Here is a 15000-nt window from a genome sequence, read left to right as displayed (position 1 = left end):
AGACATGTACATGTGGCCTTTGACATCCAGTCCCAGAGCTGCACTATAGTCAGTGCCCATGGATGTCTCTGACCAAGCTCTAAGTGCATTAGCAATGCCAGTCCAGAGACTCCTCATATGACAAAAGAGCTATCTTTAGAATAGAAGAGCTCATTATTGTGTGGTGTGTGTGTGTGTGTGTGTGTGTGTGTGTGTGTGTGTGTGTGTGTGTGTGTGTGTGTGTGTGTGTTGTGCTTTCCCACTTGATATAGTTTAATATAGTTTACTGTTTCTTATAGCATCTCACAACAGTGGATCAGAATGGCTCAAATTAGTAGCCAAATCACTAACTGGTGAAGCTGTTGAATTGAAAGCAAAATCGTCTGATACTGTTGCCACGTTGAAGCGTCGATTGCAAACCAAGGATGAGCCTTCATCATGGGATCAATTGCTTGTTTTGAATAAAAAACAACTACACGATGAGCAAACATTAGCTGATGCAGGAGTAACCGATGGAACAATACTGAGTGTCGTTCTTTGTCCTCGTGAGTTGATCTTCTACTCAATAGACTATAGTATACAAATTGTAATGATGGTATGGTTGTAGGTGGTGTGACGGGCATGGGAGCCGATGCGGGTGAGTTATTTGTTCGAGCGTTGTCACAAGGAGCAGTCGAAGTGAGTCGAGTCAAGATTGTCATTGTCGGCAAAGACAGAACTGGCAAGACGTCCTTTAAACGATCCTTGCTCAAACAGAAGTTTCAGATCATTGAACCGAGCACACCTGTGGCCATGGCAGAGTTGGTAGTGTGTGAAGCATCCAACTGGAGACTCGTCAATGACAAGGACCAGGAATTTTTAGACAAACAAATAGCTAGAGCAGCCATGCATGCAAAGCATGATTCTAGTGCAAACGTTTCGGGTAGTGAAGGTGAGAGTCAATATGAGGATGGAAGAGCAGATTGGCCACATCTTCACAGTCGTGTCGATCTCAACTCGACAGTCGGTAGAGAATCTACATCAACTGATACTAGAGAAAGTTACGTTGATGAAGTGATAGTTCTAACTGAAGGGATTGCTCGTGCTATTCGAGATTTCCAAAGTGATCCTGATCTTCTAAAGAAGGAAGATTCAAAAGTTCACGTTACCATTTGGGATTTGGGAGGTCAAGAGCCACTTCTTCCTGGTCAAGGACAAGCCATCACATCGGGATGTGTCGTTTGTGTCGTATTTAATGTATCTCAGCTTCTAGGTGACAAGGCCAAGTCATTCTACTTTCCTTCTGCCGACTCGGAACCAATTCCAATAGACAACCACTGGATAGAGACAAACTATGATGCTGTGTCTTTATGGGCATCCATGACTTTTTTGGCAGGAGACGACGACAGTCGTGAAGGTCTTTACATTGGCAAGTCGAAGGACTGTGCATCGCCGGTTATGTTTTTGATTGGTACACATGCCCATTGTGTTGACTCAACAATGATCAAGCAACAGAATGAATTTCTGTCTAAAATGTTTCGTAATAAAGCATTTCAGAAGCACATCCTGCGACCATCCGATCACTGTGATGATTGGTTCTTTTGTGTTGAGAATTCAGTGTCTGACCCTAACAGTGCAAGTGAGGATGCAGGTGTGAGTGCAGTGAAGGGGCTCATTGAAGAGATGGCACATGATGCGTCACTCAAACGTCTAATACCAGCCACTTGGTCAGTTCTAGAGAAGATCCTTGATGCTCTAGAAGAAAAGTTGGGCAGTGCTCTTTCCAATGTCCATGTTATCATGGTTTTTGCTCGTCGATTGTGTCGTATGTCTGAAGAGAAAGAAGTTCGTGCTGCTCTGGCATATTTAGATGAAGCCGGTTCAGTCATCTTTCCTCACAAAAGTGAGAAGCTGAAGAACATAGTCGTCACCAAACCAAGCTGGATTTTCATGGTTTTCTCAGTGGTGGCGTCTGTCACTACTCGTCCTCCTCCTTCACTGAGTGAAGATTGGGATCGAGTGCAAGAAGTAGGAATTGCTTCTTGGAAACTCATTGATCATCGCTTGAAGAAGGCAGGAGTGAAACATGAAGAATATGAAGATGTACTGAATCTCTTGAATTTCTTTTTCATTGTCTGCCCCAAACTTTGTTCATCTCAGTCATCAGTTCCCTATCAAATGGAATATTTTGTTCCTTGTTTGCTAGAAGTCGAGTCAAAAGGTCCATTTGCAGCTGCTAATTTGGTTGCTTCTAATCCAATGTCACTCATTGTTTTGTCTCGTGATATCGAGTTTATTCCTGAGCAATTGCATTTCAGGCTGATGACGTGTTGCATTGAAAGATATTCTGATGAACCAATGTTGACACGTAATCAGTCTGTATATCATGTTGCTGAAGGTGTTGATTTGGAACTAATTTATCATGCAAAGAAATATATTATTGTCACTATTGACACACAACGGCCACCACAGGAAGTTGCATCTCTGTGTACAGACATCCGTCTGTTCATCACTAAGAAGCTTCATGAAGTGAAGACCCCAGGGTTGCCTCAGTTTCAGTTTTCATTAAATATTCAACATCCCGGACCAGCCATTCCTTTGGATGTCAGCAAGTTGGTATGTATAGACAAGTATGAACACAAACCATTAAGAAGAAACAGACGTAATGTACGACTGACTGTCGATGAGAAAGCTGCATTAGACTGTTGGTTTTATGACCATAAAGATGATGTAGCAAGACCACAACAGTCCCTGACAACAACTGCAAACAGGAAATGTACAGAAGATGATATTGTCAATGTAGCTAACCAAATTTCTAGTTACTGGAAAACCCTTGTTCTAAATTTGTCACCTACATTTTTCATGAGCAAGACGAGAGTGATAGAAAAAGAAAACAGAGATGATTGTTTTATGCAAGCTGTAACAGCACTGAATATGTGGACAAATGAATTTGGTAACAAAGCAAGCCAGGCAGCAATGATCAAGGCCATGTGTAACATCGGCTGTAGATCTCAGGCTGAAGATGTCTTTAGTAGCAGTTTGGTGGAGCACGTCTGCCCACATAAATAACTGTGGTTGTCTGCACTTACTGTGGTTGTCTTCACATTATTCACTGACTAGTCTTTCTTGATGTGCATTGTTTTCAGTTGACATATATATATATGGCTGTTACTATTTAGCATTTTACCTTTTGTTTTTAGAAATACATTGATATATTGACAGAGCATAGAGTGCTACGAGTTACAAAGAGAAGTACAAATGGTTATGATTGTGTAGTACAAATGATAGTGAATGGGATTTGTGGCAAATAGAGTAATAATATTTACTATGGTGATCGGCCGCAGTTCAGTTGGTGTATATACCAGTCTACTATCCTACAGGCTACAGCACAATAGATATGTCTATTAATTAATTACTGATGCCAGCATGCAGTTCTATAAATCTATGGGGATGGCTTACATAGGGCGAGCATATGAAGAGATTAGTAACTACTGATGTCTATGGCTTCTCTACTCTAATCTACCAACCTGTTCCCAATGTTCCATGTTGTCATCATCACACTAGTGTGGACAGATTCTTTCCACATTGAGACTCGTTTTCAGAGTCACCGACTTCGTATTTCTTGCCTGTCTCATTCTGTTTGTTATTGGATATGGACAGTTTCATCTCCATGTATGTGTTTTCAACGTCATCAAACTGGCCATTCTCATCATTTCTGTTAGGTTCGACTGTTTGTATATCCACGTGATCGTGTTCCTGATTATCTTCACCTGAAGTCAACACATTGCTGTATATGCTTGCTTTCAGTTCGTGTCCGTGAGTTGTGTCATTCAGTTCTGAAGCACATGGAGCATACCCCGAGCTGCCTGGACTCTAAAGATCAATGAGAAATATGCACATTACCATCTTGATGTATTTTATTTATTAATAAGATGAAATCTAGATGAGGCCAACCTACTCGCTTGCTTGCCTGTGTGTCTGTCTATCTGTGTCTGTCTGTCTGTCTGTCTGTCTGTCTGTATGTATGTATGTCAATGGTAGTATATTTCACACATGATCACTATTACAGGCTAAACGTTAAAATTGAGTTAAAATAGGGCCATAATACCTAGTCCTATCAATCTAATGTACATAAAACTGTCTTTCAGTAATCATAATTATATGATTACTGTCTGCCTGTCTGCCTGTCTGTCTGTCAATGGTAGTATATTTTCATAAATGAAGTTGGATACAATAGCAAGCAAAGGCTAAGTACAGTTCACATCGTCCAACTGGTAACAACATGCAAATGAAGTAAAGTATTAAAAGGGACATAGATGTCCCTGTTCAACAAAAACTAGCTTATAAGTCAGAGATGTTGCTTGGGAATGCTTGTACCAAGCTGGATGTCTTCCACAAAAACACTCTTGCATTGTTTTTCTGAAGCTGGATGGCCATTCTCTTTCTCCAGTAGTCTTTAAATTTTGCCCTGTCCAGTTGTCCACATTCATCCCTGGATCTCTTTGACAGTTGATCAAGATAGGCTTCAGCCTGCTTTTCCCATCAACCGAAGTGATCCATAAGCAATGGGACTACTTGAACTGACATACCTCCAGGGTATGTTTCTTTGGCATAACGAGCCTTCTTCCATTCCTCGCATCTACAGGCTGCAGCCCCATCAGTGGTGGCAGAAGTTGAAAATATATCAGAACTCCAGGAGTGAGCCATTGCAATATCCAGCTCTACGTTAGAGCCAGCCCCTGTGTCAAAAACTGAGATGTCAGGACAACTGTCAGAGGTGGACTATCTGTCTTTTGGTTCTTTGCGATGGTGGATTTTGAGATTACTTAGACAGTCAGATCACAAAGACATGATGCAATTATGTGTCCAAACTGGTCCTCCCCTGTCTTGCAAGTGATCTGATGATAACCACTAGTGTCGGTTATGGATATACCACAGTTACAAATCTGAATGTTGTCACTGTATGGTAAAGGAAGACCAAGCCTCACGAGAGCCGCAAAGCAAAATTCGCATGAACTGAGTGCAAACTCTCTTGATGCTGGTATTGCAGATAACCAAGAACCTGCGCCTTTACATTGCACAGATCGAAATCTTGCCTCATCTCTAAGAGTGGTAGCATTTTCCATCCACTTAGCTGCTTCTGCCTTGGATTAGTATGTCTGTCTGTTTGTCTGTCTGTCTGTCTACACCTCCCATTTGCTTGCTTGCATACACCTTCTGTCCATGAGTTGAAATTAGAACAACAAAGTCACACAAATTACCGATTGAGCTGTCCTGTCATCATCCACAATTCCAGCTTTCTCAGAGGAGGTGACACTCACCACTACAGGAGTATGACTTCCATCAGGTGATGCTACATCATAAACACATCACTCAAGAAAAAGTATACATGACTTCTAAAAGCTTCTATGCTAGTATACCTACAACACTGGGACAACTATTGCTATAAACACAGAACTTCACTCCATTACTAGAAGTAAGAGTTTAGTTAGATAAATATTCAATTTTGAGTGCATGATGTCAGTTGTGGTACATAATCTGGATGATGTCCATATAGAGAGAGTGTAAGACAGACTACATCAAATGTGTAATGATATCACTCATAACACTTCCATGTGGTACTGCCATGCATATTTTCTTTAACCACTCTGCCATATCTGGCCATCACAGAAAATAATTAATGTTGATATAAACGTAATCATTAGTCTCTTGTGTGTATTACAGTAATAGACAGCTGGAGATATTGCTTCAAATACACTGTATAACTGTTGTTGTACATTGTGTGCATGCAATTACTACCCTTGACACAAACATGTAGGGTATTGCTCTTAATTAAAAAGCACCAACTTGGTCTCTTAGCAAAATACAACTGGTGTGTGTGCATGTGCGCGCGCGCGCGCGTGCGCGCGTGTGTGTGTGTGTGTGTGTGTGTGTGTGTGTGTGTGTGTGTGTGTGTGTGTGTGTGTGTGTGTGTGTGTGTGTGTGTGTGTGTGTGTGTGTGTGTGTGTGTGTGTACCCTATAGTCCATGCATGACTCCATGAGTTACAAACGTTTTACTGCATCTTGATACATACATACCTCGTTCCATCGTTTTAATAAAAACCAGTTTAGATACAATGCCACTTGTTCGAGCCTTCATATCAACATATGATTCTTGCAGCAGCTCCTCCATAGTCTTCTCACAATAATCTGATGACGAAATATCGACTTTCTGTAGAGGCAAACTGCCACTGTTAACTTCATGTTCTCCAGGTAAGGTCACCAACGTTAGAGAAGGCTGTCGAATTCTTCTCTTAGATCCAGAAAGATTAACATACGTGCTGCCACTATTAGGACCCTACAATGATTGACACAATTTTATCTACAGGATGTGTTAGTAATGCCCTGAATATAGTAATTACAGGATGAGGTTTTGTATCAGATTCGTCGTATCCGTATTGTGGAGTTGTTGTTCGCTTGAATATTCCAGGCACAAAATCAAGAGTGTCATCATCGTCGTCATCTAAATGTGAAACATGAAAGTATTAGTTTGGGTAGACATCATTATCAAATCTTACCCTTTCTTGATCTGTGTTTCTTGTAGAGACAAAATATGAAAGCGAGTAGAATGGCTGGTAATACGACCACACACATAACAATAACGGCTACAGTTTGACCAGAGCCCAAACCATCTGTAGACAGAACTGAAACGTTAGAGATCACAGTGACACACACAGACAAACATGTAAACACCTAACCATCTGAACTATGAGGACCAGGGTCTGTAGTTGAATTTATATCTACAAAACATTAGGATTTAATTGAACGGATTGTGTGCACGTGTGTGTGTGTGTGTGTGTGTGTGTGCACGTGTGTGTGTGTGTGTGTGTGTGTGTGTGTGTGTGTGTGTGTGTGTGTGTGTGTGTGTGTGTGTGTGTGTGTGTGTGTGTGTGTGTGTGTGTGTGTGTGTGTGTGTGTGTGTGTGTGTGTGTGTGTGTGTGTGTGTGTGTGTGTGTGTGTGTAAACATGCTTACCCTCATCTACTTGAAACGACACACGAGCTCCTCGTCTCTCTTCTCCCCACTGATTTCGAGTGTACAACACAACATCATACTCACGTCCTGCCTCCAAGTCAATCACAGTCACAGTCACCAATCCATCTTGGACAACATACACTGAATTAAGATGCTTCCCTGTCACCCAATCAGTAACATAATAGTCAGTTATTACACCACAACCATTGCCTCTAGGAACGTCGACTACAAATCTGACACTCGACGATGTCGATGTATGTATGTTTGTAATCAGAGGATAAGACAATGCAGCAGGATCTATACACAGATTCTTGTGACAAACCAGACATAAACACACTGACAAACACTTACAGCATGATGTTGTATATTTAACCACATCTGATGTATTCAGTCCAACATCATTCATTGCCTCGATCTCAAAGAAATAGTTGGTTCCTTTGTTCAACCCTGTTAATATCCACATCCCATGCTGCTGGTTTATGAGTCCATCACGAGAAGGAACAGGCACTGTCACTTCGTGCAGTGAGGCAGTGGAAGCTGCTGATCTCCACCTGATTGTGTATTGGGTTATTACATGGCCACCGTTGTAATCAACATTCCAATGGATTGTAACACTCGTCTCGTTCCTAGAAATCGGCTTGACATTGAGAACAGGTTTGGCAGGAGCTGCAGCAAACACAATTCAAACACAAAATGAAACAAACCAATGATGCTGCAAATCAGTCATACAACATGATCTAGCATGTTTGACATACAATACAACAATGCACAGCAACCCTATCAAAGCACATGTATTGTAATCAACTATTAATGTTTTATAAAGATTTAAGGTTAGAAAAATCATTAGTTTTTTGCTAATTATGTGTCATGTTTCACACACAAATTTTTTCACTCTTTATATTGTATGTTGCTGACTACATGTGATTACTGAACGAATTAAAAACAGCTAACCTGCTGTATGTGTGGTGACATTAAACAGTTCACTGCTGGGACTTTCACCCACTTTGTTACAAGCCACAATAAAACATTGATACAATGAACCAGGAATGAGACCCGTCAACACACCAGAGATCTTAACAACCGAGTCGAATACACAAGAATGTGTTGAACCATGAACGACATCCAAACATGTAACTTTGACATTTGTAATGGGTGAATAACCATCAGCACCCAACATCCATAAAAACTCCACTGAATGAGTAGACAATCTATTTCTATTGATATCAACACGAGGAGCAGCAGGAGGAACTACAAACCAAGTAAAATCATTGAAACCAATTATGACCCTTTAAGTTTGTCAAGTAAGATACCTTGAACAGTCAAATCAACTGTATTGCGATTGCTACCGATTGAGTTTGAGGCCGTGCATGTAAAAGATCCTTTCCAGTTTTTCAATGCAATAAATGTGTAGATCAGACGATTGTTAGACTTGTGCCCAGTTTGTGTGATACGTTGGGAGTTGTGAATGAGTTGTATGTCGGTTGCTGGTGGGACTGCGTCGACAATACATTTTATTGTTGTTGATGTGTTTTGAACGACAACAGTGCCTGGACTGAGAGTGAGAGTGACGTCTCCAAAGTCTGTCAAAGAGTAGAGCAACAATCAGTTTGCAGTTTTTATTGATATTAATCAGTGGAGATTGGTTGTGCAATGACTGAGAAGAGCTGCAAGCAGGTTGATGACTACGCAAACATATGAGGTAAGACGCAAACAAATCAGACAGGTAAACGATGAGACAGACAGTAACAGAGACAGAGGAACAAACAGACAGACAGACAGACAATAGTTCAATGTTGAAAATATATGTATTGACAGACAGACAGACAGACAGACAGACAAACAGACAGACAGACACTACACACACACACACACACACACACAACACACACACACACACACACACACACACACACACACACCACCACCACCACCACCACCACCACCACCACAATGACAGTGTCATTACCATAAACATTTAATAACACTGAGTAGTCATTCAAGCAAATGCACAAACCACTAGAAAAGTACAGCTCTTACACTTCACAGTCAGAATTGCTGGAGAAGACAGTGAGCTACCAAATTCATTTCCCACCATACAAGCATAGCTGCCTGCAGCTGACCTATTGGCCGATTCAATCTTTAGACCACTGTATCTGTCCTTAGGAACATTTGTCCGATCCAAAATCTTCACTGTACCGCTCTTGTCCACGAATCTCCACTTGAAGACAGTAGGTGATGGCCTGTTGTCTTCATAGCCACAAGACAGTTGTACTGTACCTTTCTCTGTTATAGATATACTCGTAGGGTTGACAACAATAACTGGCAAATCTGTCAAAATTCATTTTTAGCAAACAGACAGACAAACAGACAGACAGACAGAAGACAAACAGACTGAGTTTAGATGTTGTTCAACTTTCAATTCAGTAAACTAAATTTCGGTTTGTAGGCTCCGTATGGGAGCTTTTTAATGCTAATTGTTATTTGTGTAATTGTAATTGTAGTTGTGACACTTGTTGTTCATTAGCTGTTACTTTAGTTTCACCTGTATTAGCTTTGATGTATAAAAATATATGAAAATTTGACAGACAGACAGACAGAAGACAGACAGGCATTCTCCAAAGAGCAGCGACTATGGATAGAGCTGCAGCAAGAAAGAGAGAAGACATCAAACATGGCAAATATTCTAAAGAGCAGTTGCCTGGAAAGTACACTCCTGCCCTGCCCTTACTCCACTAGTTTTCGAGCACTTTTGTGGGTGGGGAGAAGAAGCATCAATGTTCCTCAATAAACTTTCCAAACTATATAGAGATGAAGAAGGAAGAAACAATCCCTCAGATTTTAAGACTCATTGGAGAAGACGCTTGTCAGTACAACTTCAGCGTTGCAATGCCTCAGTGTTGGCTAGAAAGATAATCAGAGTAACATATGGACAGCAAGCTGGCCAAAGTCTAGATGTTGTTCAATTTTCAATTCAGTAAACGAAGTTTCAGTTTGTAGGCTCCATAGGGGAGCTTTCAATTCTACTTGTTATTTGTGTAATCTGTACTTGTAGTTGTAACACTTATTGTTAATAACTGTTACTTTAGTTTTACATGTATTAGCTTTGATGTACAAAATATATAAAGATTTGACAGACAGACATACAGACAAACATAATGCTAAAGTTTTGTCAATTAGTCGTCAAGTGAAGAACATTGACTGTATTAGAGATGCTTATTCACTACAACTTTGTTTCCATTAGTATGACTTGTGTAACTCAACCCATAGGTCAAGAACTCACTATTTAGCTGTGGTGCCTTTTACTGATATTCATTGTATGGTAGTATTGATGCTAACAATAAACACAGACAAACAGACAGACAACTACATGTACTCTAACAAACAAACTGGCAGTCCAACAAACAAGCACACAACAAACAAAGAGATAAACAAACTAACTGACAAACTAATGAACTGACAAACCAACTAGCAGAACTAGCAAAACAGACAAAAAACGAAATGCACAAATTAACTATCAGTAAATCAGCAAACACGTGTGCTACTAAATATATCATCAATCTGACAAACTGTAATTCAGTTAATAGACAACAAACAAATTGCTCAGATCAGCCAGAAACACTCAGACCCAAAGAACACACAACAAATCAAAGCCCACATAGCGTGCACACAAAGTCTCTCTCCTTACTTCCTTCTTGGATCTTAAAAGTACTGCTCTTGACACCATTTGCAAAACAGTGCAGAGAACCTGTAGTCAAAGTCCCTCCAATAATCGGATTCAAGTGAATAAACTCGACCGTCAGGTACATCACACTCTTCGTGTCCGAGACTCTCGTGATATTAAATGTTGTTGCATCAAGAGAGCCATGCAGAGTACTAACCCATGTGATATCTGCAGCTTCATTCGTCCTGCACACGACAGCCTTTCCAAGATGACCTGTTGGAGGGTAGTACACAACACCAGATGGTGCCTCAAGAAAAACCACTTTTCCTAAAACAATACAATAAATGAATCCATTCTCTCTTCACAAGCAACAAGCACTGGCATGAAGTAAACATTGGAAGAGATAGTGTGATCCGCCCCCATGTTGTTGATATGTTAAACATCGAAGTAGGGAGTAGTTTGCACTGTACCTGTTGCTGTTGAATGAATACAGAAGACGTAGAGAAGAGAGAGTAATGGAGATCCAAGACACGCGTGCATCTCTGATCGTGAGGATGTGGGGAATACACACCTGGTGTGACGACACCTGGAGGTGCAAGGTGTAACTGGGGGAGTTACCACGTGCTTGACCACATGAGGGGGAGGAGGAATGATCGATTACAAGAGATGAAGTTGATTGACAACAAGAGACAAACAATGTAAATCAGTTTAGAAAGAAATTTGCTTTACATCGTATCGTTATTAGAACTATTTGGCTAATTAACCTAGACAATGCTTTCTTGTACAAAACACAGAATCAATGTACGCTTGCAAAGTCAAAGTACTGAGGAGGAAATAGCTGGAAAGACAAAGATAACTTGTGTCCGTAAATTTCATGACTGTTGAAGTCCTTTCGATAAAGTCTACTTGTTTGTCTCTGTCTGTCACTTCTGTTTAGTTGTTTGTCTGCCTCTCAGTGTGACTGTTGTCCATATGTCTGTCTATCTACTGTATCTGTCTGTCTACCAAATATTTTCAAACATTGAACTATTGAACATCACTGCAAAGCACGCGACTAAAGTCCAACAACAGTAAAATACATTAAACTTGCAAACTAAAAACAAGAGGCTAGACTCTAGAGAGTACAAGATAAGCAAGTCAGAAGAAATCATAACATCAGAATCCAAAATAAGACCAAAAAGACGGTGACGACAGAATCTGGAGAAGACACACTACGCCACAAAGTCTGTCTCTCTGTCTGTCTGTCAAATAACATTTATTTCAAACATACATCTATAATACAATGCTAGCAAGGTAACTACGTAAAGTTCCACAACTATGAGAGTTCACTAGAACTACATTTTAAAAACAAACATCTACCACTTAAAAGAGAACAATGCAAACTACCTGGAGCCAACTTAGTGGCTAAAAAACTGTCTGTCTGTCTGTCTGTCTGTCTGCCTGCCTGCCTACCTGTTTTTGAAGTATATCTGCTAAGTTGGACTGGCTTTCTAGTATAAGCTCAAGTTGTGTACGACAAATAAAACAACCTGTCTGTCTGTCCATCTGTCTGACTGCCTCTGTCTGCCTGTTCATTCCTTCACTTATTCAAAAGTGAAAGATAACTCTCATAACTCACAGAAAACACACACACTGTGACTAGCATCAAGTGAACACTCTATACTGTACAAGCGTAGCCTCAACAGACCTCCATCACACTTGTACTGGATATGTCCAAGTAGACAAACATAAAAATTAAAATTTCAAGACAAGGACACACCCTTATAACGTAATTATGCAAACCTGCTAAAATCTCTAATTTCCAGCATGTTTTCATGTGTAGCAACAGTCAGCTGCAGTACAACGTACCGTAAAGAGGAAACTAAAATTCATCTTCTCTAATACATACATCATGTACAATTGTCGCCGTTCGTGAAAGTTCATTCATATAATAAAACTTCGAAAATACTCAACAGTGTCAAGATGGTGACATATCACGCCTACCTACACGTGTGACCGCATCACACAAATGTGGAAAGCTCGACGCTGTCGGCATCAGACTGGTTCGACTCTACGTCACCCTTCACAGCTGCAGCCGCCGGCTGTTTCACATCACTGTCATCCGGTGTTGCCTCATCGTCTGATATATTAAACCTTAGCTTCTTTATCTCCTCGTCTAACTCCTCGATGCATCCTTGTAGTACTTCACTGCGAGTCATAGCTCTGCGTTCGTTTGATGGCAGCTCTCTAAGCTTCACGGCTACGCCTGAATCTTCGTCCTCATCCTCGCTTGAGTCAATCGCCTTCCTGTCTTCCTCGGAGTCGGACTGGACACACTCCTTCCTGCGTGGTGAGTACATACGTCTAACGTTTGGACTCTATAGACAAACATACCATGAACCAGCCCATCTACGCGCGCACACACACACACACACACACACACACACACACACACACACACACACACACACCAACAACAACAACAACAACAACAAAGAATTACCAGAACAGCAAAATACAATGCTCGAGTATTGTTGATACATACCGGCACTGGTGGAATGTGCACCTGCACATCAATTTCATGGTAAACACCTTGATGTGATCGCTCATTGTTCGCTTGCATGTCTCCCTGCTGCTCATGACCAGCTACACACACAAACCAAATAACAATAATTAATCAATTAATTAATCAATAAACAATCACACTGTATGTCTGCTCGTATGATACAACCAGAGAAAGCAACTTGAATGTCTTACCTAACTTGTGACGACGACGACGACGACGACGGCTACCATGACGAAAGCAGACACACAGAGTGATGAAAACAATAAGCAAAGCTGATCCAGCACCGACAATAATTCCAATCATTGTACCAGTGAGACCGCCTATGACAAACAACACGTCTGATATTTGCTTTACCGTGACAAATAAGTGCGTGTCAAACCGTCATTAGATGTCAATGGTTCTGAGTCTGAAACAACAACGACAACACGCTATACTGGCATACACACACACACACACACACACACACACACACACACACACACACACACACACACACACACACACACACAGACGGACGGACGGACGGACGGACGGACGGATAGACGGACGGACAGAAAGACAGACAGACAGACAGACAGACAGACACAGACAGACAGATGCACACAGACACAGACAGACAGACAGACAGACAGACAGACAGACAGACAGACAGACAGACAGACAGACAGACACACACACACACACACACACACACACACACACACACACACACACACACACACAGAGTGAACAATCACACATACTCGGTGAGGTAACGAACGAAACTCTATCTGATCCGACACTCTCGACTTCGTACTCGTTCTGTACATACACCCGAACCTCGTACTCTCGTTGCGGTTCCAGATCTGTGATCGTGATCGTCACCACGTTACCGATCACCGCGTGTGACGACGTCAGTGTATTGCCACCGTCGACGTCTCTCACTAAATATTTAGTGATCGCACCACAGTCGTTGTCAGACGGCAGCGTGAACACCAGCTGTATGCTTTTGTATGTTGCATCCGCTTCGTTGTTTGTCCTCACTTGAGATGCCACTGCGGGAGCTGAAAGAGTAGCAATGTGACGGTCGTGTGTAAACTTTATCTGTCAATAGGAATGACTCACCACATTTCTGGGTTGTGTATACGGATACGTCCGATGTGTTCGATCCGATTCGATTCCATGCCATGACTTCGACGTCGTATTGTGTTGATCGCTCGAGTCCGGTTAAATTCCATCTTCCTTCTTGTTGATTTATTACTCGATTGAGTGCGAACTCTACCTCGAGAACTCTTTGATTCCATGCGCTTCTTGTCCCTGTGGTTCGATATCTCAATGTGTATTGATAGATGTCATAACCGCCGGTGTAATCTACACTCCAGTGGATCTCCAAACTTGTCTTCGTCTTCGATACCGGTTTTGATCTGAGAACAGGCTTGGCTGGAGCTGGGAAATACAACAATGTTAGCATACTACCAATGTTGACTGTTAGCCTATATAAATGTGTAAAACAATGAGAAGTTTACGATGCATGTATGTTTATACAGAGGAAACGTGCATGTGCTGGAGAGGTCAGAGTCGGAAAGTAATGTCTTAAAATTTTTTGGGTTCACTGGTGCCTTGTTGGTGTAGCCAGAGTAGGATGAAAGTAGATGCTCATTTCAAGATGGCCTGAAACTAATTACAAAGTTGTAAATGTGTAAACTAAGACAAAGGGTATGCATGTCATGTACCTATTATCTCATGTAGAATACACAACCGTATACTTACAGTGTGTGTGTGTGTGTGTGTGTGTGTGTGTGTGTGTGTGTGTGTGTGTGTGTGTGTGTGTGTGTGTGTGTGT

General features: G+C 41.3%; 3 protein-coding genes across 4 annotated transcripts in view; 1 reads left to right on the top strand and 2 right to left on the bottom strand.

The window, feature by feature from the left end:
- The window catches only part of LOC134177707 (uncharacterized), a 9131-nt gene extending 6092 nt beyond the window's left edge, over window positions 1-3039 (top strand). Inside the window, exons 9-10 of the mRNA XM_062644487.1 lie at window positions 279-524; window positions 587-3039. Of these exons, the coding sequence (XP_062500471.1) occupies window positions 279-524; window positions 587-3027 (2687 nt within the window). The 3' untranslated portion in view covers window positions 3028-3039. The remainder of the gene's footprint in view (window positions 1-278; window positions 525-586) is intronic.
- A 42-nt stretch (window positions 3040-3081) lies between these two features.
- On the bottom strand, window positions 3082-11173 carry LOC134177706 (cell adhesion molecule DSCAM-like). The gene is made up of 13 exons (XM_062644486.1): window positions 11104-11173; window positions 10658-10960; window positions 9010-9300; window positions 8283-8552; window positions 7924-8220; window positions 7324-7638; window positions 6973-7269; window positions 6697-6738; window positions 6517-6630; window positions 6361-6461; window positions 6038-6296; window positions 5220-5311; window positions 3082-3831 (listed from the first exon to the last, which is right to left on the bottom strand). The coding sequence occupies exons 1-13, from the start codon at window positions 11171-11173 to the stop codon at window positions 3514-3516; spliced, it is 2769 nt and encodes a 922-aa protein (XP_062500470.1). The 3' UTR covers window positions 3082-3513.
- Window positions 11174-12426: 1253 nt separating this feature from the next.
- The window catches only part of LOC134176812 (cell adhesion molecule DSCAML1-like), an 8929-nt gene continuing 6355 nt past the window's right edge, over window positions 12427-15000 (bottom strand). For both annotated transcript variants that reach the window (XM_062643474.1, XM_062643473.1), the window contains 6 exons: window positions 14283-14603; window positions 13922-14221; window positions 13558-13584; window positions 13370-13498; window positions 13158-13258; window positions 12427-12990 (listed from right to left, as the gene is read on the bottom strand). In XM_062643474.1, coding sequence (XP_062499458.1) covers window positions 12634-12990; window positions 13158-13258; window positions 13370-13498; window positions 13558-13584; window positions 13922-14221; window positions 14283-14603 — 1235 coding nt within the window. In that variant the 3' untranslated portion in view covers window positions 12427-12633. The remainder of the gene's footprint in view (window positions 12991-13157; window positions 13259-13369; window positions 13499-13557; window positions 13585-13921; window positions 14222-14282; window positions 14604-15000) is intronic.

The sequence above is a fragment of the Corticium candelabrum genome, chromosome 3 (assembly GCF_963422355.1).
Source record: "Corticium candelabrum chromosome 3, ooCorCand1.1, whole genome shotgun sequence".
In the NCBI taxonomy this organism is placed as follows: Eukaryota; Metazoa; Porifera; class Homoscleromorpha; order Homosclerophorida; family Plakinidae; genus Corticium; species Corticium candelabrum.
Note: the sequence above shows the minus strand (reverse complement) of the source record. Positions and strands in the feature narration are given on the sequence as shown.

What these genes read in the sequence shown, in the direction of transcription:
- LOC134177706 (XM_062644486.1), bottom strand. Translation starts at nt 11,173, where the DNA reads ATGCACGCGTGTCTTGGATCTCCATTACTCTCTCTTCTCTACGTCTTC. An exon ending in AGCAATTCTGACTGTGAAGT is followed by an intron (nt 8,553 to 9,009) that starts GTAAGAGCTGTA and finishes ACTCTTTGACAG; the next exon opens with ACTTTGGAGACGTCACTCTC. An exon ending in AGTTGATTTGACTGTTCAAG is followed by an intron (nt 8,221 to 8,282) that starts GTATCTTACTTG and finishes CTTGGTTTGTAG; the next exon opens with TTCCTCCTGCTGCTCCTCGT.